Source organism: Acomys russatus, chromosome 11 (genome assembly GCF_903995435.1).
Source record: "Acomys russatus chromosome 11, mAcoRus1.1, whole genome shotgun sequence".
Taxonomy (NCBI): domain Eukaryota; kingdom Metazoa; phylum Chordata; class Mammalia; order Rodentia; family Muridae; genus Acomys; species Acomys russatus.
Genome location: NC_067147.1, coordinates 15,038,248 through 15,065,418, shown reverse-complemented (window position 1 = coordinate 15,065,418; position 27,171 = coordinate 15,038,248). Strand labels below are relative to the sequence as shown.

Sequence of the window (27,171 nt, the reverse complement as noted above, 5' to 3'; positions counted from 1 at the left end):
CAGGACATTCTCCACAGCTGAGTGGAGAGAGGGGACTGACTTTCACACAAACTCTGGTGCCCCATATTTGACCTCGTCCCCTGGAGGGGGAGACCTGGTGCCACTCAGAAGAAGGATAGCAGACTACCAAGAAGAGACTTGATACCCTATGAGCATATACAGGAGGAGGAGGTCCCCCTCATCACGGTCATAGGGGAGGTGAGTAGGGGGAAAGATGAAGGGAGGGAGGAATGGGAGGATACAAGGGATGGGATAACAATTGAGATGTAATATGAATAAATGAATAAAATACTTTTAAAAAGAAAGAAGTGTCTATTCTCAGTAAATCTGCCCCAAGTCAGTTACCTCCAAAGTAAGAAAGACAAGACAAAGGACTGAGAATGTGACCAAAGCTTGGCTAAGAGTAAAGAGGAGGAGAATAGGAAAACAAAGAAAAAGAGAGAGGAGATGAGCCGTAGGAAGGGGGATGAGAAGACAGATATGGAAATGAGAAGCGATGCATCCAGGCATGGGTAGCAGGGGTACAGATCTGCAAGAGCAAGGAAGGGCAGATGTTGAATAGAAGCTGCAGGACACCTTTCCTTGTTGGGTGTGTTCCTTAGATCAAGGCTGAGACCCCCTTGCTGACATGGAAACATTTCCAGTTCTTCCCTCACTCAGAACAGCCCTGCATCACAACAGAGCTCATAAAGTATAGAAAGAGGAGATGAGTCAAAAAGCACCACACAATCCAGTCCCCACCATGACTGAAGCACCCCTGCCACATCCCTGATCTGGCCCTGGGCCTCTGACACTCAGGTAACCATGGCAACCGTGTCCTTGGTGATCAAGCTCCCCGGGGAAGTCCTTTGTGTAGGGTTTCAGTGTGTGTTTCCCTAGGATTTTCACACTTTGCATGTGATCCAACTGACCAGGATCAGAGAGAATATACCAGGGTGTTCTGGGAGCCTGAGACCCTTCATCTCCTCCCACTTTTCCTTCTCATCATCTGCCTCTTATTTCACGGTTCCTGACTACAACACCTGCCACCTTGTCACCCCCTCTTTATACATTTCAGCTGACTTCTATGTTAATATTTGGACATCATGCTCCATAAAGACTCTGAACAGCTCAAAGAAGCACCCATCCAGGAAACATCCACACCAAAAGGTTTTACACTGTTGCTTTGTCAAATGAAAAAACACAGTGTTTACCTCTGATGCTCTGGAAACCCATTTGGCAGGTGTTACTCGGCTCTTTAAGGCTTCTCTTATCTGGAAATTCAACAAAATGAGTTAATGGTTAAACTTTTATAAGAAATTAACAATGTGCCTCAACCTGACAGATACTGTGGCAAGGGAGCAGCGTGGCCAGCTGGGTCTTTTTTGCAGGATTAGTAACACCGTGAAGGGAGTTAGAAAAATGGAGGGGATGCGGAGGTACAGGAGTGGTGGAGCTGATGGGGACATGAGCCCTCTGTCTTAAACATGGACCCAGCTGCTAAGAAGAAAGTTCACACACGCTCATGGATTCTATTTACAGCCTTGGCATTTTTTAATTTAATTAATTTATTCAGATTACATCTCAAGTGTTATCCCATCACTTGTATCCTCCCGTTCCTCCCTCCCTCCCACTTTCACCCTATTCCCCTGCCCTAGGTCTATGACCAAGGGGGACCTCCTCTCCCACTGTATGGTCATAGGCTATCAAGTCTCATCTTGGTAGCCTGCTTATTCTTTCTCTGGGTGCCACCAGGCCTCCCCACCATGGGGAAGTGGTCAAATATGGGGCACCAGAGTTCGCGTCCAAGTCAGTCCCATCAAAGTAGTTCATCACATCTCATTGTGTATCAGTTATTCAAATAATTTATAAAGGAGAAAAACATAGTATAATACAAGGTATCAGTGGGCCCACAACTAAGAAAATGATAATAACGATGATGATGATTCTATGCTTGTGCAGTGTTTTTTATGCCTGTCATCCAAATTTATGAAGACAGTAACTTTGAAAGATAGATATTATTGTCCCCGTTCTACAGCTGAGAAAACTGAAATTCCAAGATTAAATAATATCCCAAGTCAGTCAGCTGCAAAAATAAACATCTAGGACTTGGATTCATGTCCATCAAGTGTGGGTCATCCTGCCTTCCTCCTGTTTCCTTTCCTCTTTCCCTTGTGCTGTGGAAAACATTTTTTCCCCAAGGCCTGGCATACACTGACTTCACAGTAATGCCTACAAACGCCCTTCATCTCAGGGAGACTTCATCACCCCTCAACCCCCCTACCCCCGTCCCCCACCTACCCTGAAGATGCAAGTCTTTGCTACAAGTTTGTAAGGGAGGGAGGTGCTCCTGGGGTCCACCAAGGTCCTCAAAGCCATACTGGGGCTTCTATTGGCATTTCCTGCTCTCAACCTTTTTCAATTCTGTTTCATAATGCGCATAGGGTATACTTTAAATGTTAACAGTAAGTGCACTTTGGAAGACTCCTCAGTTTCAGCTGATCGTGGGGATTTTTCAAGCCTCCTTGTTTATATGCCTTCACCTCCATTAATCAAGTCTGTTCCCATGACACTTCCTGCATTTGTCTTACACCTTTTACTTTTAAATGACAAGATTCTGGTCTGGACAGGGCCCCATAGCCTAGAAGCCTTTGCAGATCTCACAGCCCCTAACTCTGGCACTCAGAGTGAAGGTGCTGCAGTCGTTTGGTGTCACTGTAACCCGACACGCAACCCTGGCAATTATGACTGTGGGGGATCGCAAATGCTTCCTGTGTGTTTTCTCTTACAAAGTTGCTTTACGGGGTTTTTTGTTTTTTTTTTTTTTTAATCTGGGACTCATACACACCATGGAGTGCAACTAGCAAAAATGCTCCTTGCGGAAGGGGGCTTGCATCAAAACAAGCTTATTCTAAGCTGAAAAATAGCTCAAGTCACAGAGCACCACAGTTTTGTGACACCACGGAGTGTCTGCTGTTTACCATGGTAGGCTGACAGCTGACTCAGAGCTGTGGCTCCATGCCACTGCCCACTCTAGTGAGAGAGTACCGGGCCGCATAATGCTAGCCCAGGAAAAGGGCTCAGTTCAAAATAAAGTTTCTGCTTAATGTGCGCCATTTTGTACAGTCACAAACTCAAAGTTTGTGAGTTAAAATGTTGTATATCTGAGACTGCCTACACGTAGAAATGACAGTACAACTCTGGTCCACTTCTGAGTAGCTTTTAAGTTGACATAGAATCTTGGTAAGACAAAGAAAGGACCTTTTTTTTTTTTTTTTTAAATTCCCTTCACAAACCTTTCATGTTAACTTCCATACCATCAGTAGTTTAAATAAATAATGCCCTAAAGTGAAAGTGAGTATTTTGCTTTCAATCTTGCTTTTGGTATTATCTCTTTTTGACTACTTTCTTTTTTAACTTTTAATTTTTGTTTTTACCTTTTTGTTTTATGGATATGGATGGTTTGCCTGCTGATATGACTCTGTACTATGTGCATGCACTTCCCCTAGAGGCCAGAAGAGGGCAGAAGATCTCCCTGGAACAGTGAGTGTTGGGAGTTGAACCCCTTAGTGCCCTTAGCACCTGTGTTATGCATTGGGGGCTATTCCTGGTGTATGGCCTTCAAATCTAAGAGACAGCTTCCCAAAATAACATTGTAAGATCTAACTAATTCCATTTCTGCTGCAAAAAAATCAGAGTGGGATCTCCAGCAAGCTGTTTCTTGGCCCTGAGTCTCTTCTGCTCTCATCTGTGAGATAGAGGATAGAAATCCCTTCGGTTGTTTTGAGGCTTAGAGCCAAGGTATATAACATGTGTGTCCTCAAAAGAACTTGAAGAATAACAAGAATTGCCTTCATTAAAAGAACCAGATGGGGCTGGAGAAAAGGATCAGTGGTTAAGAGCACCTGCTGCTCTTCCAGAGGACCAGGATTAATTCCCAGCATCTGTATAGCAGCTCACAGCCTTCTGAAACTCTAATTCCAGGTGATCTATCGCCCTCTTCTGGCCTCTGAAGGCACTACATCTACTTGATGCCAGGCGTCATTTAGGCAAACACTCCTACACATAAAAACATAATCTCAAAAGAAATTTTTTAAAGAGAAGACTGAAGCCTTGAGGTCAAAGTTCAATAAGTTCTTCACAAGTCAGAATTTCAGGCCAAGTACTCAATACAGGAAAACTAAGAATGCTTTGTCTACAGTACCTTTGGATCCAGGATTGTTCCAAACACCAGGATGAAGAAGCCCTATGAAAGATGGAGGGGAAAGAAAATCCATTTACAGTACAATGATGGTAAGAATAACAAATGCTAACACTCATCACACCATTTCTATTCTAGCCGTACAGAGACAACTCTATCCCAATTTTCTCATTCCCTAGTCTAAGGCCACAATGCCTCCTCAGTTGTTCAACAGCTACTGTCTAAAACAATGAAAAGAAAATCCTGTTATTCAACAGAGAATGGTGGCCACTGTTGCAGCCACTGCAGAGATGAAACAAAGCCCCTGCTTTATGCAGAGGCATCTTAGAAACTTAGGTTAAGTGACATGAAACTGACTCCCATCTATCCGGAGCTGTTCCCCTCGGGATTCAAGAATGATGTGGAGGAGACGGTAAGCAATGCAGGCTTGTCATCTCTGAACAGCAGCGAAAGACACTTACACGGTGCAGAGAAGAGCAGGCGTGTGAGCAGGCGTGTGCTCACAATCTCCTTGGATCACGCATGCAGAGGAAGACTCTGTCAGCAAAAACACAACCATTGCCCACAGCTACAATCCATTTGAACTTTTGTTCTTATATTTTCATTTTTCCACTAAGAACAATATGAAACCCCCTTAGAGGAAGAAACTTAAGGGAACGGCCCTATTTTTCTGATGAGGAAAAGGATGTTCAGAAACCCAACTTTTAAAATGCTGTAGGCAGCGGTGTCCCTTACATACCCTTCTTGGACGCTGAGTGGCTTGCGTGGTAGACGGAAAAGGAAAGAGACGCTGTCCTTCCTGGCTAAATTGCTCCAGTTTCATAACTGAACACGAGCCCAGACAGAGAGACACAACTGGCACCATAAAGATGCTACAGCCAATTGTTGCCACCACAATTTGAAGATGGACACACAGAGGATGATAAGAATCAGTGTGAAGCCAGTTCATTCACTCCTCTGATGGACCCAAATGTACACTAAGATATAGACAGTGCATCAAAACCCAATCTTGGTCTGCATGGAGATTTTATCAGACTGTGTGTGTGTGTGTGAACTCTTATTTTAGAAATGCTTATGGCTATTTACTTTTACTTAGTATTGGCATGTGTTCACGCAGATATCCATGTATGTGTGTGTAGGTTCATGTATGTGTGACTGTGAGTGAGTGGGTGGGTCAGTGGGTGCTATGGCACACATGTGGAAGCCAGAGAATTGTTCCCAGGGGTGAGTTTTGTCTGTCTATATTGTTGAGTTGGAGTTTCTCTTATATCTGCCATGTTGCATATTCCATGCTGGCTGGTCCACAAGCTTCTGGCCAATTCTGTCTTGACTTCCCATCTTGTGGAAGGAGTGCTGGGTAACAGATGTTCACCACTGCAGCTGGCTTTTAACATAGGTTCCAGGAACGGAACTCAGGTTTCTGCAGCTTGCATTACAAGCACCTTCACCTACTGAGCCATTTCACTTGCCCTCACACTCTTAAGCCTACAATGGCCATTAACCCTAGTGTAAAAATGTCATGGTTGACACAAACCGTCAGTCCACAAAGTATTATTCTTGTAAAGATGCTTAGAACAGACACATCCCAGCCTGTTTTGGTATTACAGATGCATTTGAAAAATCAGAATATTAATGACATTGGCCCAGGAACTACTTTTTTTGTTTTTTAATTTAGCATGAGAGTTTTAATGGGAATGGCCAGCCCCCACGGCTAGTTGGTCTGAGTGCTCTGTAGACTGTTTGGAGAAGAGTAGGAGTATGGCCTTGTTGGAGGAGGTGTGTCAACAGGGCGTGGGCTTGGAGATTTCAAAAGCCCATGCTGAGCTCAATTTCTCAATCTCTTCCTGCAACCTGCTGATCAGGATGCCAAGCTCTCAGCTGCTGCCCCAGCACCATGCCTCGCGCCATGATGGTCCTGGACTAACACTAACACTGTAAGCCAGCCCCCAATCAAAGGCTTTCTCTTAACAGTCCTGTTGGTCATGGTGTCTCCTCACAATAATAGAAGAGTAACTAAAACGTCTGCGAACCACGGTTGTAGAATATTTCCTCTACACAGATTTGTGGGGTTTTGGCTTGGTCTTGGCAGAAGGACTAAAAAGGCTATCTCCCATCATGAAAGTTTTAATTCACTGGGGTCGTTTTTTATATATTTGCATATTCAACCTTTAAAATAATGATTGGCACCAGGCATGGTGGCACATACATTTAATCCAAGCACTCAGGTGGCAGAAGCGGGTGGATCTCTATGAGTTCAAGTCTAGCCTGGTCTACAGAGAGAGAGTTCCAGGATAGTCAGAAGTACTTAAAGAGTCCATGTCTCAAAAATAATAATAATAATAATAGTCACCAAACAAATCTGTATTGATTCTGTATGCAGATGTGCATGTATTTAGTGACTTCATGTGGTTTCTTTGCATGGAGAGGGTACTGGGGATTGAACTAGGGGCTCTGAACATGCCAGGAAAGGACTCTCCCACTAAACTGTATACACAGCCCTAATAACTTTATTACCCACCCTGAGTCTATATAGCCACAAATATGCTATATTAAAATATTCCATTAAGATCACTTTTCACTGGCTTCTGTCAGCTTGTAGAAAGTGTATCCAAAGATTTCGTTATCTAGCAGAGAAGAAATGAGAGACTAAATCTTAAAAAGGAAATGAACCAGAGCAGATCTCTCCCATTTCTTTCAGTGATTAAAGCATAGTTTAATCAGATAAGCCTGCACCCAGTTTTTAGTCTATAGCACTTTATTCTCTTACTAAAACCTCTTTGGAAGATGAAGGTGTCCCCGAGTCCCACCTAGCCCACAAGAGCACTCAGTAAACATGAGGCAGAAGAGAAGCAGCAGCGACTGTGACATCCACGGCAGCCACTGACTCCGTACTATTACTTCCACAGCCAAAGGGCTGGCCAGGCTCTCAATCAGTAGATATCTTTATAGGTCCAGCCTCCAAAAAGCTTTAGAAAAGTTTGCCTTCTGTGTCATCTGCCCGCCCCCTCCCCCAGCCTGTTTCAGAATCCCTCTTTTGCTCAGTCAGCCTCAGCTACCTCTCACTTCTTCTCACCCTTAGCCCCACTTCTGTTGCTGCCTCCCATCCTCTCGGCTGTATCTGACCTCGGTGGGTCCATCTCACTGCTCTCTTCCCTCCCTCCCTGAGCATCCCAAGGAAGCCCTGGTTCAGAGATAGGCAAAGAGTGTATCAAAAGAAACAAAGAAGTCTTGGGACCCGCATGACGGTTGCTGTTGTTGTTGTTCGGTTTTTTGAGAGACGGTCTCTCTGTGTAGCCTTGGCTGTCCTAGACTCGCTTTGTAGAGGCTGGCTCGAACTCAAAGCGATCTGCCTGCCTCTGCCTCCTGAGTGCTGGGATTAAAGGCATGCGCCACCACACCTGGCTATGACTGTTGTTTTTAATGTAATTCATTTCCTTGTAAATCTGTGTGTTCGAATTTTACAGATGGCTATGTCTTATAACCAGCTCACAAAATTCCTAGAATGTAAGTCTGCTTCCATAAGCCAGTGCAAGCCAGTAGAGCAATGCTTTCTCCCATCTCAGTGTCTAGCCCTCACTCACACCGGTTGGCAGCTGCCCACTGCCTCATGGGTACTGGCACCTCAGTGACTTCATCCTTCTCTTTGCTAGGAGTCAAGGCAGAAAATGACTTGAGTTTCAAGTTGATCCTATTACAAGCGAAGAGTGTCCATTGTATTTAAAACACAAGAGCTCACAGTCCAATGCAAAACAAGAGTCACAGGTCAGGTAGCCAAAGCAGACAAGGAAAAGGACTGCTTCAAAGTGAGACGGGTGTTTATTGAGGGTTTGTGGTGGTTTAAACACGAACAGCCCCGCAAAGACTCTCAGATATGAAAGCTTCAGCCATAGAGAGTGGTACTATTAGGAGGTGTGGCCTTGTTGGGGGAAATGTGTCACTAGGGGGCGGGCTTAGGGTCTTAAAAGCTCAAGTATGGCAAATGTGTCACAAAGCCTCTAAGATGTAGAACTCTCAGCTCTTTCTGTAGCTCCTTGTCTGCCTGCCTGCATGCCGCCATGACAACAGTGCCCTAACCCTCTGAACTGGAAGCCAGCCCCAGTTAAGTGTTTTCCTTTATAAGACGCACTGGAGTCATGATGTCTTTTCACAACAACCCTAAGACAAGGTTTGTAAAGAGTAGACTGGGGATGCGCTGAGCTGAAAGTTAGAAACCCCGGGGTCTGACCTCAGCCCCGCTGATAACTAGCTGTCTAAAGATGTGTGTAATGAATTGATAATTATTAACATCACTATGAGCCTAGACTTCCCATGGCCTATGCCTATTAACAGGTGTTTGTGGTCCTCGGTACCTAATTTTCGTATCGGAACTTGTCACTTTTGGGCACCTCTGGAAAGTGGCAGCATTATACTCTCTTCCTGGATGAGAGCAACATGCTTCTAAAAACTAAAGATGCAAAGTCTTAGTAATACGAGAGTCAGAATTCAAGCCCAGGCCTTTCTGAAACAAATACTTAAAGTTTATTTCATTGTCTTTTGCATAAAACATGGCGCCTAGGCTCCTGATCCCCAAACCACTGCACACACTCTCTCCATTCAGACCCCTCCCCAGCATCTGGACTTACCTGCAGTGCGTTGAGCAAGGAGAAAATGATGTGGAAAGCCAGGGAGCTGCCATCGATGACCGTGGCTATTCCGAAGCCCCAGGTTAGCCCCAGCAGTGGCGTGAGGATGGCAATGTTCTTGCAGATCCTCACGATGGCTCTTATTTCCTGGAACATGGAGCTACCAATTGCAGCTCTCTGGGTCTTGATGACAACCAGTGCGACCGTAATGAGGTTTACGACCACGATGACCAGAGCTGGGACCACAAAAGCCAGAAGAGCTTTGGTCAGGTCCCAGTTAAGCCAGCAGGCCTCAGGCCGGAGGTAGCCTTTTCTGGGCTCCGTGACAGCAAGTGTGATGACAGCAATGACCAAAGGGCATCCGTAGCCCACAGAAAAGAGAGATGCCACCAGGCATGACTTGGGCAGTGTATGGAACACGATCAGAATTCCATAGAGGATAAGGACGGCTTTGGCAAGCATCCAGAAGAACACAGCCAGGTAAAAGAAATGAACAAAAAACGTGGCAGCCACACATCCATTGTGGTGTAATATTGGGCCACTGAGGAAAGAAGCCACAATGAACCACGCATCGGCCATCAGCAAGGTGGCCGCAATGTTTGCAATGCACAGGTGACGTAAATATGAGATCTCGGTCTTCGTCACTTGATTCCAGACTAAGGCCTCAATGGACAAGCAGATGATCAAGCTGCAGATGGAAACGCCCAAGCCTATGTATGTGATATAAATTAGAACGGGGCTATCCAAGGTGTCAGGTGACATGAGAATAGAAAAAGAGGCAAATGACGTGTTTGGCCAACAGCGGCAAACTGCTTGCCGGGAGTTTTCTTTAATCATTTTACAAGCACTTTGGTCCCATCTGCGCTCCAGGGCGTGCCAGCCCACACACTGGGACTTCCTCTCTTCTGATTTCCTGATCTTCTCAAATACCAATGAGATTTTTTTAAGCTCCTCAGGCAAAATGACAGACAGGACAAGCCCATTCACCGTCATATTTTCCGAAAGGCTGGCCTCCAGGATGGCCCCAAGAGTTGGAAAAGCAATACTGATGACCTGGAGCGAAGAAGGTACCTTCTGAAGCCCTTCAGTCGTGAGCAGTACCCTCCCAGTGACCTCATCACTGCTATCATTAATTCGCATTGAGAACGTCAAATTCTTCCCAAGGCTGCCCCTGGATATGACAGTACCCAGGGTCTGAATGAAGACATGTGATATGTTGATGAGCTGATCCTTCATAAGCAGCTTGCTTGCAAAGGAATTGATTGATTGAAGCAAGACACAGCTGCTGTTTCTGTCTTGGACGAAGGTCCAATTTGATATGCTTTTGCTGTTAAGAATGTGATTCGCCATGGCACTGTAACTCTGCCAAAGGAGAACCGGCCTTTAGTAGTGAGCCACTCTTTGAAACTCCCAACACATATAAGGTTTGCTTTTACAAAGTGTGGTCCTCTAACCAGCAGCGTAGGTGCTCCCCCAGACCTCCTTAGAAATGGAGTTTGAGAATCTCAAACTCCACCCCAAACTCAATGGGTCATATTCAGTATCTTACTTGAACCCCTGGCTGGCTTGTTTGTACAGTAAAACTTAAGTGTATTTGCAGACACATGCAACCTGTGGCCCACAGGCTGCGTGTATCCCATAATAGCTAATAACGAAGCCCAACACATTTGTAGTTGACAGTACCATATCACAATGTCAGAAGGTTTGACTGGGGCTCAGAAACAGCTCCGTCACTAACAGGCTTGCCATCCAAGCATGAAGACCAGAGTTCAGATGCCCAGCTCCCAGGTAAAAGATGGGAACATTTGTAATCCCATCACTGGTGAGACAAAGACAGGTGAACCCCAGAAGCTCATTTATCCAAATCACTATATCCAAATCAATAATCTCCAAACTCTGTCTCAAAAAAATATGATGAAAAGAAACTGAAAAAGACATGTGTCATCTACCTCCAACCGTACATGCATACCTGAACACATAGGAGTACATACACACTTGGATACCATTTAGAGGGTTTATCTGCTTTCCTCCTATTTGTTCAATGCCCTTCTGTGAGAACTGAAGGTATGTAGCTTTTACATGCTTATCTCCACCATCAGTTCCACTGCACATCTGGACAAAACCCATCATTCAATTACCCTGTCAGAATACCCATAATGTAGTTGGCATCTGCTAGTCCCAGCTATGCTGCAGGACCCTGAATAGAAAAAAATACGCTGACAACTGGAACTTAGCCTGAGGATGAATCACACTTCACTACTCTCTACTTTAAGCATCAAAACTATGACTAAATTATTCCAGTTTCATTTCACACTCAACTGTTTCCCGTTTCAGCGTTCTAATTCACAAGTGAATACAAGTCCTCCTCCGTGCACGACCCTCAATGTTTCTTCAATATTTTCAGTAATTTAGATATGCCTCAGAAACGCTGGCCTCTAAGAGCCTCAGAACATCACAGAGCAGACTCAACCCCTCAAAGACCTTCATCTTTAAAGACTCAGGCAATCAGAATCAGGCCCTCACAGCCTTGGACCCTCACAGACAGTTCCTCTCATAGAGTGAACCCTTCAAAGGCTCAACTTTTTAGGGATTCAGGCCCTCACAGACTCAACCCATCACGGACCCAAACCCTAAAGGAAATTAAATAAAGAAAGAAAGAAAGAAAGAAAGAAAGAAAGAAAGAAAGAAAGAAAGAAATAAAAAGGACTGAGGTGCCTACCACAGAACCAAGTAAGCTCTCTCTCTCTCTCTCTCTCTCTCTCTCTCTCTCTCTCTCTTAATGTGTCTTGGCCCAATCTGTTCATTTCATTCTTTCTTTTACTATCCTTCCTTCCCTGAGATCCATTGAGACTTGCTGTGTGGGACATTAGAAATACTGAAGTGGGAAATGTGGTTCCCAAACCCTGGGAAGCCCAGAGGGTGTTCCAGCTAACCTAAGTTCCTTCCCCCAAAGAGAGGCCCCTCTGTCAGGTACGTGAGGCCACTCACCTGCATCTTTTCCTCATTGATCTCTTTGGTTAGGGCTGCTGAGACGTTATGTAGGAGCTGTACCACCACAGCAATGTTCCCTGGTGTCCGGGGAGACTTCTTAATGCTTCTGATGGCACAAGACAAATCCTTTGGACATTTTTCCATCAATATCTCTGTTATGGTTTCAGGTCGTCTATGAAAGTCATTTGTACGGATAGTTGATTCAGATGGCTGAAGAGAATATAATTCCACATCCTCCTGAAAGAGAACCAAACAAAGTAAAGGAGTCCTCTATTTGTTGGTGGTAACTTCAAAGGGACTCTTCCTGGAATTTAGAAGAGCCCTATTACACGATTGTATATCCCATAATATGCCTTTGTTTTCCACCTTCAAAGTCGCATTTAGGGTGGAATAACTTGACCAACACCGAGATGTATAAATCAAAAAAGAATTCTGAATTTCCCAACTCATGGCTCCCTAACCCTGTCTTCTGAACCAGCACCTATTTTCTTTAACATATCACTTCAGACACTTCCTGCATGTATGTATTTCATGCATATAGTGTATCTTTTTATGGATTACTAATGCCATTTAACTTATTTCTACATTCCAAAGAGGTGAACCAAGAGACACAGTGTCTTTTAAAAATACTGGGAGCCAGGGAATAACTCAGCAGTTAAGAGTGGGCACTGTTCTTACAGAGGGCTCAGGGTTGAGAGCCTAGAGCTCACATCAGGTAACTCACAGCTGCCTGCAACTCCAGCTCCTAAAAACCTGAGGCCTTTGCAGGCACCCACATTTATGAAGACCCTGACAGAAGTACAGCTCCTCATCTACTGAAGTTTGGGGTGCAGCTCAAATTTCTTGGGTTTAGCAAGTTTGGTGGGCTGTGTTACTAGTCAGTAAAGTGCACTGTGGGTACCAAAGTTTTGGGTTATTTTAAAGGCTGAAGGCAAAGATGGAGAAATTGACTGTGACAATTTTAGGTGCGTAGAGGAATTTTAATTCAGAACATAGCTGCTCTGGCAAGAGATCACACCCAAAGATCTTCTAGGTCTGTGTGATCCAGATGAAATACAAAAACACCTTTAACCCAGGAGACAGAGGCAATCAGATCTGAGTTCAAGGTCAGCCTAGTATAAAGCAAGTATCAGGGAAAGAAAAGCCTAGGCCCAGGCATGATGGTACATGCCTTTAATCCCAAACAATGAAGGTAAAGTTAGTTTGTACAAGGAAGCACCCATGTTTGAAAGTGATGTTTGATTGAGTGTCAGAAAAAGAGATGAATCAGAGAAAGATTTGACAGAATAGGATATGACCAACTCTCACGAGAACAGAGAGGAAAAGGAAGCTACTGACGGGGCAATGCAGAGAGAGAGAGAGAGAGAGAGAGAGGAGACAGTTTTGCCAGGAGAGTTTTACAGAGAAAGTCTGGAGCTAAACACAGGTGAAGGCAAAATGAGAAGGAGCCAGAAGATTTGAAAAGATTGCTGGAGTTAGTTTTAGGCCAAGCAGAACAATTCAGGGGCCAAGAGAGAAGCCAAACTGAGTAAGTCAGCTGGGAGAAGCCGAGCCAGAAGAGCTGAGTTGAACCAACCAGCTATGAGCTCGGAAAGAACAAGAAGGGGTGAGCTTACTAAGCAGTAAGTCTCAGAGGCTGAAAACACTGTAGGCCTGAGTTAGATTGTACGGAGGCTAGAAGCTTCCAAACTAGGCCTAGGTTAGCAGACAGAGGCAGTGATCCTCTGACACAACAACTGAGTCAGGTGAATAAAGTTCCTATTACAAAAGTGTCTCTCTTTATGCTGCCTAAATGATCAGTTTCCCACATGCCACACAGCAGGGAAGGATACAGCGCACTAACCTTCAGGTGTCCAAAGTAAAGAGAGAGGAAACAGGTATATGCTTGTGCACTCATGGACAAACAACCTATTGCTGCCTGTCTTCTTCCCGCAGTGGGCAATATTATTATCTGAAGCTCCACTTTGCTGCACAGAGGCCACGTGAGAATCCGTGGTACAGGAGAAAGGATGTTACCTCAAAGATGCTGACGGCATTAAGAGTGTGGCAGGTTTCGGTGACTTTGTGCCATTTCCTGGCCTTACAGGCAAATTCCATGTTGCCCTCACTGTCTGGGGGGCAAGGCTGAAAGCAGGGAGTGGTATTGTTCTCACAGGCACCGTCACATGCAGCTGGGGACAGAAAAGGCACCCATATCAGATAGGAGGGTATGAGATCGTGGCTGCATCAGCCAGCCAGTAAGGTGTCATTGTGGCTAAGGCACATCAACTCTGGACATATGGGTACCTTTTCTTGGTAAAATTGAAGATGATTGAAAAATATGTTAGCAATCATAACATCCTCCTGAAACACGGCCTGTTGCTTTTGATAGAACCACAGGCCAAATTCCAATGTACAAAACTGACTAAAGTGTGTAAACTCCTCCCATGAAATAGGAGGGAAAAGGTCATAGTTTATCCTACTGAGTCACCCTCCCATGTCTATAGAGACCCCTGAAGACCTCCTCATAGTCCTAGAGATACCCAGGTCAGCTCTAGTGTGTAATCTGCTCTCTGTACTATTCCCAAAGAAATTTCCAATCCAGAACTTTACAGCAAGCCCCCAAGGTCAGTGAGAACTTTTCCAGTCACGGCCCTGGTTTGAATTAGCTCAACCGCAATTCTACCGCAAAAAAGTCTGAGACTAGGTAGAGTAGAGGATGCCGGGAAGATATGAACATTGCTGGGGCCAAAGACACAGTGGATTTGCATGTAACTAATCAAAGCACAAATGTAATCTATCAAGACATCTCGTCTCTCATGCCACAAATAAAAGGGCTAAGGGTGGCCTGCTGTCACCACAGATGATCCAGCTTCTGCATGGTTGGTAACCTCTGCCAACATACCATGTGGCCTGGGTGTCACCTTCCCCTTGCTTTGGCTGGTGGCCTGAAAAGAGAAAATCAAAATTCACAACAAAGCCAAATTTCAACATGTGACACCACTGGCTTATTTTAGCCATCAACAAACAACCATATCTGAGTCAGCTGTGATGTGAACGCAGCCTCCAAAAGTCCAGCTGTTACAAATGGCCCCAGTGATTTTTCCTTCCACTTTTCCCCCACTTCCAGGATCATTACAGGTTATAGCCTGCACAGAAATTACTTTATGGGCAGAAGAAAATTTACTAGAAAGTTAATGATGTCTTCTTACTTTGCTTGTATGGGCCCCTCTAAATTCTGGGAAAGGCCATGCCACATGATCACATGGTCACATAATAGTATTTATCAAATTTTCAAAGACAAAATATTCTGTCTGCCATCTATTGAGACTTTTTTTTTTTTTTTTTTTTTTTTTTTTTGTCACTTTATCTCACCCCTCCCCCTTCAAACTCCTGGTTGGGATATCACTAGAGTGGTGCACTCATTAATGAAATCCAGACAAGGAGTTGACTGAGGAATACAGTTCATTGACTTAAACAGGATATACTTACGTAGTCTGAGGTCAATTCTAAATTATAAGAACATCGATGCTTGAATGTCATTAATTTAAATTTATTTACAGGCGGCCACAAAACACCAACAAATGTTAAGTGTCCTGACCTCTTGCAACTCTTTGGAAAGAAACTAGAAGTTTTCCCAACTTTTATAGCAAGTCTATATATATATTTATATAAAACTGCTAAGAAGAAGTGGAAAAACTAAACAGTGTTATTCCAAACTAGAGACAATAAGAAAAGTATAGGGCAACGCAAAAGGGAAGAATGGGGAGCTGAAGAGATGGCTCAGCCGTTAAGAGCACCAGCTGTTCTTCCAGAGGACCCTGGTTCAATTCCCAGCACCACATGGCAGCTCACAGCCATCTGTAACTAAAGCTCCAGGACCTCCAAGGGCACCAGGCACACACATGGTGCGTAGCTGTGCATACAGACGAAATACCCATACACAAAAAGTAAATGTTTAAAAACATGTAAGTGAAAAGAATGATTTTTTTTCTTATCTATAGAAGAAATTATAAATTCGCTAGTAACACAAATGTAAGAAAAATGTAAGTATAGCTTGTCTCATAAATTATTAATTATTACCAGTATTATTTTTTACTGAATGTACTACTGAGTAACACTGTAATTTCTGGATATAAATTCCACTAGCGATTCTGCTTAAAAAGTATTTTGACTCTTTTTCTCGTTTTAAGAAAATGTTCCCTTTCATTTTGTATTTTATAGTACTCTTCTTTAGGAGTGCCCTTCCTCATCCCACCCACCCACACAGATCTGGCTATCCTGAGAGAGTGAGGTCTGAGAAAAGCCCTCCTGGATTCAAACCCTGACACTGTCACTTAAGGGGGGGGGAGGGCAAGTTCAACTGTCTGTGCCTCTGTTTCTCCATCAGTGAGTAGAGCAAGCGTCCCTGCTGTATGGAAATGAATGAGTTCACACACGGCAAACCCAGAGGTCCACCCTTAAAAGTGTGAGATCTCTTTATGATTTGGCTGCTATTATTATTCTGATACTGAACAGTGATTACATGGAGCTCATAGTTCAGCCTTCGAAGCAATCTTTTTGGATTCAGTTCTAGATGTCCTAACTTTTCCTCTGCCTTCTGGAGGACTTGTCAATCACACTACCATCCAACACTGCTCACCTCGTTATCCTGGACTCACCTGGCCTGCTGCCGTCCTAATCTTTTTCATCGTGTCTTCTCAATTAAACTCTAACTTCCTTAGAAGCAAGGCTGTGCGCCATCTTCCTTTATCCCCCATGTAAATAATTCAAGGTCTTGTACGTATGTACACTTGTGTAAGAACATATTGGTATGCATGTGCGTACACTCACAAATACAGGTATGCATATGCCAATATGTGTATAGGAAAAGAGGCAAGTTCAGTCTTCCTATTTCTGAACCAAATAAGTGTCCTCTAGTGGCTGGGAAGAGCATTATCCAGGCTCCAACTTGTTTTCCAAGATTCTAGCTATTGAGGAAGAAGTAAATTTTCTGGACATTGCTGTCTGACCAACACATGGGATTGATTTTATTTTCTTATTAACAATATTGTTTGTCTCTATATTATCAAAAAGAAGATGGAATATTCTCTGTTTTATCCACCAAATAAAACTATGAAGACTGAATTGGGCATCTGAGGTCTCTCCAGAGCTGACAAAGGATCGCTGAGACAGTCATGAAACAGACTACCCTTGGGCTCACTGGTGTATGATGGCCTCTCGTCTTTATTCATGGGAACAAATCCCTAGTGTTTCTTTAAAAATGTTGCAATGCTTCCACTAAACCAAAAAGCTACAATAATATTTCTAGAGGTCTTGCAGACTGTGTAGATAGTCCATCCCTGCCTCCTTACTCTTACAAAGAAGAACGCAGAGACTGACATAGGTGAGGTGACCCAAAGAAGACCACGTGGGGAATCCCTCTTATTCCTGAGGTTAGAACGTTGCTCTCCTAATTGTTTCAGCATAGCGCTTTCCAAAGGTCCAACGTCAGACCGTGTTCAGCTTCAATAGGCCTCAGGAAATATTGGTCTCTAGAGCCGCCCAAAACCCATGCTGACATGGCCGTGATCAGCAATATAGCCAAGTCAGCAGCTATGGAGGAACTCAGGTCACTAAACAAACTACAGAGGCATCTCAGCTGATTAATTAGGTGTGTGGGCTGAAGGCCATGGAATGCTGTTGACAAGAAGGTCTGGAAAGTCTACCTTCTCACGTGAAAGACCTAATTTGCTTCATCCCAGATAAATTTTTGAGGTACATCACACCTGGTCCCTCTCTGGTCAGTTCCTGTCTAGGTAGCATCCAAAGTGGGTGACTTTAGCCTCAAATATGAACATTCTTCAACCTCATACTACACAAAAAGGCAGATGCTAACTCTCAAACCACTGAGCTTCCCAGTGCAGAGGAAAACCAGGACGGGGCAGAACCTGGCAGCTTGAGAAACTTGTACAATGGAAAGAAAAGGATAGAAGGTTCCTGGTAGCATGACCCCTAATAATAACAATAATTACCGTTTCCCTGCTCTGACTACTCCACATTTTGTTGAAAACTCTAGACAAGAAAACAAAATATAGTGCCAGGATATGGGCATTAGAATGCCACAGCAAAATGTCTTCCCAAAGCACCTATAATTTCTCTCAGAAATCAGATTTCAGTTCAGTGTTGGGACGAACAAAGAAAGGCAAACTAATTAGATGGTAAATATTGTTTCGAAAACTCATGACAAGAACTTCCAACATCATTCTCTCCTAAGAAGGCTTTTGTTCAGTTACTTATCTCATATGGACCACATCCTACAACCCTGACCTCAGCCCCGCCGTCTACAACGTGAGGGCTGAGAGCTTCACCGGTTTGCCTCAAAGCTCCCTTTCAGATCTGACAGTCAAACAACATTACCCTTTCCCCCAAATTCCCAACAACAACAACCAAAAAAAAAAAAAAAAAAAAAAGTCATCTCTCCCAGTGTCCCTTCACACCTTAATTTGAATTAATGAGGACAATTAAAGTGATGCATGGCATGCATGACAAAGTTCACTGCCCTTACAAAAATTAACAGAGTAATTTGCTATAAACTCCACCCTTGTTCTTCTGCCAAGATGCGAAAAGGAAATGCTATTGGTACTTCGAATGGAATGATGCCTCATTGTGCCCACTAACTGTCATTAGTATCTCCTAGTCACTGTGGCATCCCTCACTGCCTCTGCGACTCAAGGCCCTCAGGAAACAGCATCATCCTAGATAGGAAGTGAAAGATTCACTACCCAAGAATATGGGGAGTGTGACTTTATTACCCTGGAGTCATCTTAGCTTCACTGAATTCCAGAACTGATGGGGGAAATTAACATGAAACAAATCCATAGCAATGTGGTCTTTCCATTGCCTGTCAGTGTAATTTCTTCAGGGTGGGCCGGGCCCACTCCGTCACCACCTTCCACTTACACATCAGCTCTCAGGCCCATTTATTCTCCCCACTAGATCATTATCCGCTCTCCCCCCTGATTTTACCTGGCACAGTATCCTGCAAGAGTCTGTTGGCAAAAGAAGCACCAAGCAGGACAACCAAAGTGCAGGAATCATTGTCTTCCACACAGTGAACATTCTTGCTTCTGTAAAAAATAAAAGGCAAAATTTCTCCAAATCGAAGCTTTCATAGCACCATGCCTCTTCAGGCACAGTTCATCTATGAGAACTGACTCTATTCAGTGTCGTCTAAGTAGCTCTCTCTGGTCAGCAGTGGTGGCCCAGTGCCCTACTGCTAAGATTACCATGAGGCTGCAGGTGGAAGCGTCAGCTCATACAGGGAGGCTCAGGCCACAGCTGAGCTGTCTCTGTTCTCTGTTGTTGATTTGCATGGCACACCTGACAGGGGAATCTCTCTACACAAAGCTACTTGGTGGATTTCGCCTGGCTGGCTGGCTGGCTGGCTGGCTGTAACAAATAACAGCCTGTGTTCAGGGAGGGAGAACGATAGCTCACTCCCTGGATTAGAGAGGGCTAGGAACTGTGTAGGTGGCTACAGGAGACGAGCAGGGATTCTTGTGGAGAAGCTTGGCCTAGAAATACCTTTAAAGAACAAGCGCTAGGCTTATCCTATTATCTCTCTTTGCCTCAAGCCCCACAGGTGTGTCTTCCTAAGTAACCAGCAGTTTCTGCAATTGATCTTGTTATGCCTATCAGAAATTACGTCAAAACTGAGCCAATTGCTTGCCATCTCCAACAATGTGGGCATGTGTTGGGCACACAATACACTCAGAAATATACTCAGTGGAGAAAGAGGAAAGGAGAGAGAGGGCAGGAAGAGAGGAAAGGAAGAAGGAAAGGTGGGTGGGGAGAGCTGACAACTGGCAAAGGGACACAGAGGATTCTGGAGAACCCACTGCTAAAGAGTCACCTGAAAATATTAACATTAAATTTTAGTATTTTCATCCTGAGTAAGACAGTAATTGAGAGATGTTAGAAGTCTGCCTCCTAGAAAAAATAATTTGCATGGTCAGAATTCATTGTCTACGTAATTGAAAATTTCATATATATATATCCATTTTTCTGCATAATTAATACATGCTCATACACTTTTAAAAAGTAAGATCCAACATGTACCCAAAGGTATGTCTCCCTCCCACCATGATATAGTTGATAGGTGGATAGATAACAGGTGATAGGCAGGGAGTAGATGGGCAATAGAAAAATAGATGATAGACAAATGGATAGACAGACAAATGATAGATTACAGAGAGAGAAGATAGACAAAGATAGATGATACACAGGTAGAAGGATGAGTGGATGAATAAATAGATGATAGATAGATAGATAGATAGATAGATAATAGGTAGACAGATTGATTGATTGACTGATTGATAGAAGATAGATAGATGATAGACAAATGAATAGATGGATGGATGAATAATAGATAAATAGGCAGATGATAGACAGATAATAGATGATAGATAGATAGATAGATAGATAGATAGATAGATAGATAGGTAGATAGATAGAACGACAAACAGATAGTTGATGGACTAAGACCCAGAAGACTTGGCTGTTATTGCAAAGCCCAGGGGCTATCACAGTAGTTGATTTTTTTTTTTTTTTTTTTTTTTTTTTTTTTTTTTGCTACTTGACTATCTTTAGGCAGAAAGAATTATTGCACTCAATCAAGCATCGTATATAATAATGTCATTACTTAAACAATAAAATCGTGTTAATTTTTTATTCATGTTTTCTACTCTAAAAGATAAATCTAGCAGAAATTCCACTAAAAACCCAATGGTTGTGCAAAATATCTGCAGCACATCTTTCACCTTCCTGTTAATACATTTATGGCTCTTCCACAAAAGGCAAGCATACTGCCCATTGCTTTTAAACAGCAATGCAGAGGGCACATAATTCCCGGAAAACTCACAGCCATTTTTATGTCTTTTATTTCACCCTAAGTCATACATAATGACTCCAAAGAATGCTGGTGATCTGCCAACCACCCCCAAGGCCCTTGCGGCTTTGAGTACACTTAGTAAAGCAGAAACATTACAGCCATGGGTGCCTTTGTTGCTGTCGTTCTGAGAAAACCTAAAAACAAAGCTCAATGTGTCTAAATTGACTTGTATCTTCTCATCATCTTGGGATATCCCACAGTGGTAGCATATCTTCAAGGCAGTAGGGTCAATGTCTAGTATCGCGCGCGTGTACACACACACACACACACACACACACACACACACACACAAAGCCGATAAACAAATAAACAACAGAACAGAACCACATCCACTCCCCCAAACAGAAATCTCTTAAGAGACTGGGAAGATGTTTATGTCTGTAAGGTGTTTGTTGTGCAGGCATGACGAGTTGCGTTCAATTCCCAGCACCCAGAAAAAAACCAAGAGCAGCTTCAGGCACCTATAACCCTAGCCCTAGGGAGACAAAGACAAAAGGCTCCCTAGGGCTCACTGGCCAGCTGGACCAGACAAATTGTAAGTTCCAGTTTGAGTAAAAGAGAGGAAAGAAGGAAGGAAGGAAGGAGGGAGGGAGGGAGGGAAGGAAGGAAAGGACTAAAGAAATGACTAAGAAGCTAAGAGCACTTGCTGCTCTTCCAGAGGTGGAATCTGGGTTCCCGGTACCCAGATTGTACAGCTCACAAGTGCCTGTAACTCTAGCTCCAGAAGATCCAATACCTTCTTCTGCCAACACACATCTACATACACACACAAACACACACAGATACATACATACATACATATATACATACATACATACACACACATACACACATACATATGCACACACATACCCACACATACAGATGCAGACACACACATGCATACATTCACACACAAAAAAAAAAAATAAGGAAGAAAAGAAATGCTCAATGTCCTTAGTCATCAGAGAAAGGCAAATCAAAATGATTGAGACTCCATCTTACATCCATTAGAATGGCTAAGATTAAAAAACAGAAACAAACAAAAAACAAAAACAAAAAAAACCTCAAGTGACAGCGCATGCTGGCAAGGATATGGAGAAAGGGGAACTTCATTGCTGGTAGGAGTGCAAATTTGTAAACCACTTTGAAAAAGGTGGGAATAGTTCTACTTCAAAACTCAACTATTCCACTCCTTGGAATATACCCAAAAGTTGTTCCACCACACAGCAAGGACATTTGCTCAGCTATGTTCATAGAAGCCTTATTCGTAATAGCTAGAATCTGGAAACAACCTAGATGTCCCTCAATTGAAGAATGGATAAAGAAACTGTGGTACATTTATACTATGGAATACTACTCAGCTATTAAAAACAAGGAAATCTTGAAATTTGCAGGCAAATGGATGGAACTAGAAACGATCATCCTGAGTGAATTAATCCAGACCCAGAAAGATACACATGGTAGATACTCACTTATGAGTGGGTACTAGCCCAACATAGATGTCCTCCGAAAGTCTCCACTCAGCGGGGGATTGGGACAGATGCTGGGACTTGCTATTGGGACTCCAAGTAAGAGAGGTATGTGAGAATGGGGAAATAGAAGAATCTAGAGGGTCCTGGAACCCTACAAGAAGACCATCAAGGCTGGTGGATCTGGACCCAGGGGGTCCTACACAAACTACTGTACCAACCAAGGACAATGTATGCATTAAACCTAGATCCTCTATTCATGTCTATTCAATGGACAGCACATTCTCCACAGTTGTGTGGCGAGCGGGGACTGACTCCGACATGAACTCTGGTGCCCCCTATATGACCACTTCCCCTTGATGGAGAGGCCTGGTCGCACTCAGAGGAAGGTGAAACAGGCTACCAGGATGAAACCTGATAGGCTGTGATTATATGGTGGGGGAGGAGGTCCCCTTCTGTCACAGACCTAGAGGAGGGGAATAGGGTGAAAGAGAGAGGGAGCAGGGAATGGAATAAATAAATAAAAATAAGGAAGAGAGCAATCGAGGAAGAAGCCTGATGTTGACCTCTGGTCCCCACATGCATGCTTACATACCACACACAGAAGTGCACACAAACATGTGCACAGATACCAAAATACAGAAAAGTATTTCTCTTAAGTAAAACAAACTTTACAAATGCTCTAAGAAATGACAAGAGGCAGTAAAGCTGAATGTGGCGGTTCTTACCTGTAACTGAAGCTGAGACACAAGGATGGGTGAGAGTTCAAGGCCAGGCTAGACTGCATAGCTGGGCCCTCTTGAAAAGAAGAGGAAGAAGAAGAGGGAGCAAGAGGAGAATAACAACAAGTAGAGGAGGAGGAAGAGGAGGAAGAAGAAGAGAAGGGAAAGAAAGAAGGAAGGAAAGATAAAGAAAGGGAGAGAGATGAAGATAGAAGAAAAGAAAAAGGACAAGAAAAAAGATATGCGGCATTACTCTACCCAAAAATTTAAATAGACATAATAAACATTTTTTTAATGGCAATTGAGGTTTACAAACCAAGATAGAAATGGTTTGCCTAAAATTGTTGGGTTTTTTGTTTGTTTGTTTTTGGTTTTTGGTTTTCGAAGACAGGGTTTCTCTGTGTAGCCCTGGCTGTCCTGGACTCACTCTGTAGACCAGGCTGGCCTCGAACTCACAGCGATCCGCCTGCCTCTGCCTCCTGAGTGCTGGGATTAAAGGCGTGCACCACTACCGCCCAGCTAAAATGATTTCTGGTTTTGTCTTTTTTGCTTGTTTGTTTGTTTGTTTTTCTTTGTTTGTTTGTTTGTTTTTCAAGACTGGGTTTCTCTGTGTAGCCTTGGCTGTCCTGGACTCACTTTGTAGACCAGGCTGGCCTCCAACTCACAGAGATCTGCCTGTCCCTTCCTCCCAGGTGCTGGGATTAAAGGTGTGTACCACTACCACCGGGCATGGGTATTATATATAAATACCTTGATCATATATCATTTTGCTTTAACTTTTTTTTTTTTTTTTTTTTTATAAAGGGGCTCTCTACCTACCCATTGCTGCCCTGGAACCTTCTATATAGACCAGGCTGGCCTCTGCCTTCCAAGTGCTGGGAGTAAAGTTGTGCACCACCTAGTTTACTTTAACTTTTAAAGAGGTAGAGTTAGTGTAATATTTGATTTTTAATGGTTTTAGTTATTACTAAAAGTATGTTTCTATGCATTGCAAAATAATCCCTGTTTTGTATGGAAACATCTCTCATTTGGGCCTTAATTAGACTTTGCAGGGCAGCCTGTTGATAGTTCCATTGCTACAGAGAGCCTAGAACCTTCTAAGCCCACCTTTATTACCCAAGAGGACCTCGTTATGCATAGAATTCAGACTCTAGAATGCTGTCTTGCCTCAAGTTTCAGAACAGAATGCCTCACTTTTTTGTGTTTGTGCCTTCATAAGCATCTTCTGAAGGTTAAAGATATTTCCCCAAGTTGACCCTTTCTTGGATTTTGCTTATAGAACCAGTTGCTTGTTAAGCAGAGCAATGGGTTTTCATGTGGACTTGCAGGAAAGCGCTCTTCTCTCCAGTGTGTTCACAGTTGTTAAAGTGCAGGCAGCGCCATAAAAGCAGCAGGTTCTGAAGCAGCAGGAAGGTCGAACTGCAGACAGAGGTGTGACTAGAATATCCAGCGCTTACCCTGTCACCAGGGCCTCCATCTCTGCACTCTTGTCAAAAGCCATGGGCGTGTAGTAGGTAGATGCATGCACAAATAACAAGCATTCATTAATTAACAATGACTTTTCCCTCACTCTCTTCAAGGAAGCCAAAGTATGATGGGGCCCCTGGTGCCCAGCCTAGGCCCTAGGATTGCAGATAAAGACTGCTCCCTGGAGAACAGCATTGAGGCTTTGCTGAAAGCGAGCACTCAGAAGCAAGCAGCACACAGGGTGAGCATGCTCACATGGCATCCATGTCAGGTACTGACCAGAGTGTGTCCTGAGAATCAACTACCTCATGAGTCACTCTGATGCTGCAAGGACAGAGACTAATGGCGTATGCAAAATTTAGTGCTCAGGTGATTGCTGAGTCAACCAAATGCTTGCTATGCAAACGTGAGAACCTAGACGTGATTTCCCTGAACCCAAATAGTGAAAAGGAAAAAAACTGACTTGTACAAGTTATCCTCTGACCTCCACACCAACTAAATAAATGAAAAAATTTGAATTTTTTAAACTAAAAATTCTGAAATGGAGTAGATTGCCATAGAAAAGCACAATTCCTAAATATTACTTTCTTTTCACCTCTTTTTTAACTAACTGTAGATGAGACAGAATCTCCAGAGTGTCACAAAGTCCAAATTGTAGGAGCCCAAAGCTTGCCCTGGGCTCTGGAGAGAGCTCCGTGCTCTCCCACAGCTTAGCAGAGAGGCAAGCACAGGAGAGATGGGGAAGCAAGGCTCTCCAAGGCCTTAACACAGTCATGGGGTTCCGCCACACACTTCAAAGATTATTTCAGGGCAATTTTAGCAGGACATTCAAACTGTAGCTGAGAAAATGTCAGATGTTCAGGATACATTGTGAAATGGAAAGAGAGGCTTGAGACTTCCTCATTGCACAGACATAAGGACCCTAGGCCCATCCCCAGATTTAAAAAAAAAAAAAAAAAAATCAGAGAAATTGGGGGGAACTCTGACACGGCATTTAACAAACTCTTAGCTCCCTGTTACTTATCGAAGATGTTCTGGCCTGCCTTACCCATTCTGCTCTTCCCTAAGATGCTGACTTCCTCAGATGCCCTTGTCTCTGCTGTCAACAGCTTTCCCCAAGTCAAGTTCGATTAGAGCAGGACTAGAGAGATTGCTCAGTGGCTAAAATGGTTAAGTACCAGCATGGTTGCAGGCACGCTGGCCATTGGAGGGGCAGATGCAGGGGCTTGCTGCCGGATCAGTCTCACCAAAACTGCCAACTCTAAGTTCAGTAAGTGATCTTGTCTCAAAACTAAGGTGGAGGGGCTGGAGAGATGGCTCAGAGGTTAAGAGCACCGACTGTTCTTCCAGACGTCCTGAGTTCAATTCCCAGCAACCACATGGTGGTTCACAACCATCTATAATGTAATGCAGGCCCTCTTCTGGCCTGCAGGTGTGCATTCAGGCACGGCACTGTATACATAATAAATAAATAAATCTTAAAAAAAAAAAAAAAAAAAAACTAAGGTGGAGAGTGACAGAGAAAGATGCCTGATATTGACCTCTGACCTTGGCACCCATACATGCATGTGCACATACACACACACACTCACACATGTGACACACTCACACATGCACCATATACATACACTCATACACACGCACTCACATTCACACATGTGACATACATATGCATCGTGTATACATGTATTCACACTCACTCACACACATGCACTAACACACACACACACACACACACACACATACTCATACACGGAAATTCTTCACAGCCTAATGTACAGAAGAGTCTGATATGAAAATAGGCTTTAATTATGCATCAGTTTGAAGAAGAAAAGCTAAAATAGCAAATGAGGACAAATCTTGGGAAGCTAGCCTGGGGATGTGGCTCAGCTGGTAGAATGCTTGTCGTGAGTTCAGTTCCCAGAACTGCATAAAGCTTCCTCACCTGCATAGCGTTTGAGTCCAGCCTGGACTACTTGAGACCCTGTCTCAAAAAGAAAAAAATATTTCAAGCATCAAAATAACATCATGAACTTTATATGTGAATTAGATTGAAGCCAAGTGACACTACTCAAGTGACAGCACATGCTGGCGAGGATGTGAAGAAACAGGAACACTCGTCCATTGCTGGTGGGAGTGCAAAACTTGTGAAATCACTTTGGAAATCAATCTGGCTCTTTCTCAGAAAATTGGCAATAGTGTTACCTCAAGACCCAGCTATACCACTCCTGGGCATATACCCAAAAGATGCTCCACCATACAACAAGGACATTTGCTCACCTATGTTCATAGCAGCCTTATTTGTAATAGCCAGAATCTCGAAACAACCTAGATGTCCTTCAAACAAAGACTGGATAAAGAAACTGGTACATTTACACTATGGAATACTACTCAGCTATCAAATACAAGGAAATCTTGAAATTTGCAGGCAAATGGATGGAACTAGAGACAATCATCCTGAGTGAGGTAACCTATACCCAGAAAGACATGCATAGTATATACTCACTTATAAGTGGATATTAGCCCAACATAGATGTCCTCTGAGAGACTCCACCCAGCAAGGGATCAGGACAGATACTGGGACTCAAACCCAGACTCTTGGTTAAGAGCTGCAAGTTGTATGGAAGAGATGGGGATTGGAAGGATGGGGGAGGGGGCTGTCAGGAACTCCACAAGGCGACTATCAAGGCTGGCAGATCTGGACCCAGGGAGCCTCCACAAACGGATGCACCAACCAAGGACATTGTAAGCAGAGAACCTAGAGCCCCTGTTCAGATGCAACTGATGGGCAGCTCATTCTTTATGGTTACGGTGAGAGCCTCTGACA

General features: G+C 43.6%; 1 protein-coding gene across 1 annotated transcript; it reads right to left on the bottom strand.

Moving 5' to 3' along the window:
* Window positions 1-1,064: 1,064 nt before the first annotated feature.
* Window positions 1,065-18,932, bottom strand: Adgrf2 (adhesion G protein-coupled receptor F2). Its single transcript, XM_051152673.1, has 7 exons — window positions 18,781-18,932; window positions 14,678-14,720; window positions 13,810-13,964; window positions 11,791-12,030; window positions 8,803-10,164; window positions 4,184-4,225; window positions 1,065-1,253 (listed from the first exon to the last, which is right to left on the bottom strand). The coding sequence occupies exons 1-7, from the start codon at window positions 18,871-18,873 to the stop codon at window positions 1,065-1,067; spliced, it is 2,124 nt and encodes a 707-aa protein (XP_051008630.1). The 5' UTR covers window positions 18,874-18,932.
* Between the last annotated feature and the right edge of the window lie 8,239 nt (window positions 18,933-27,171).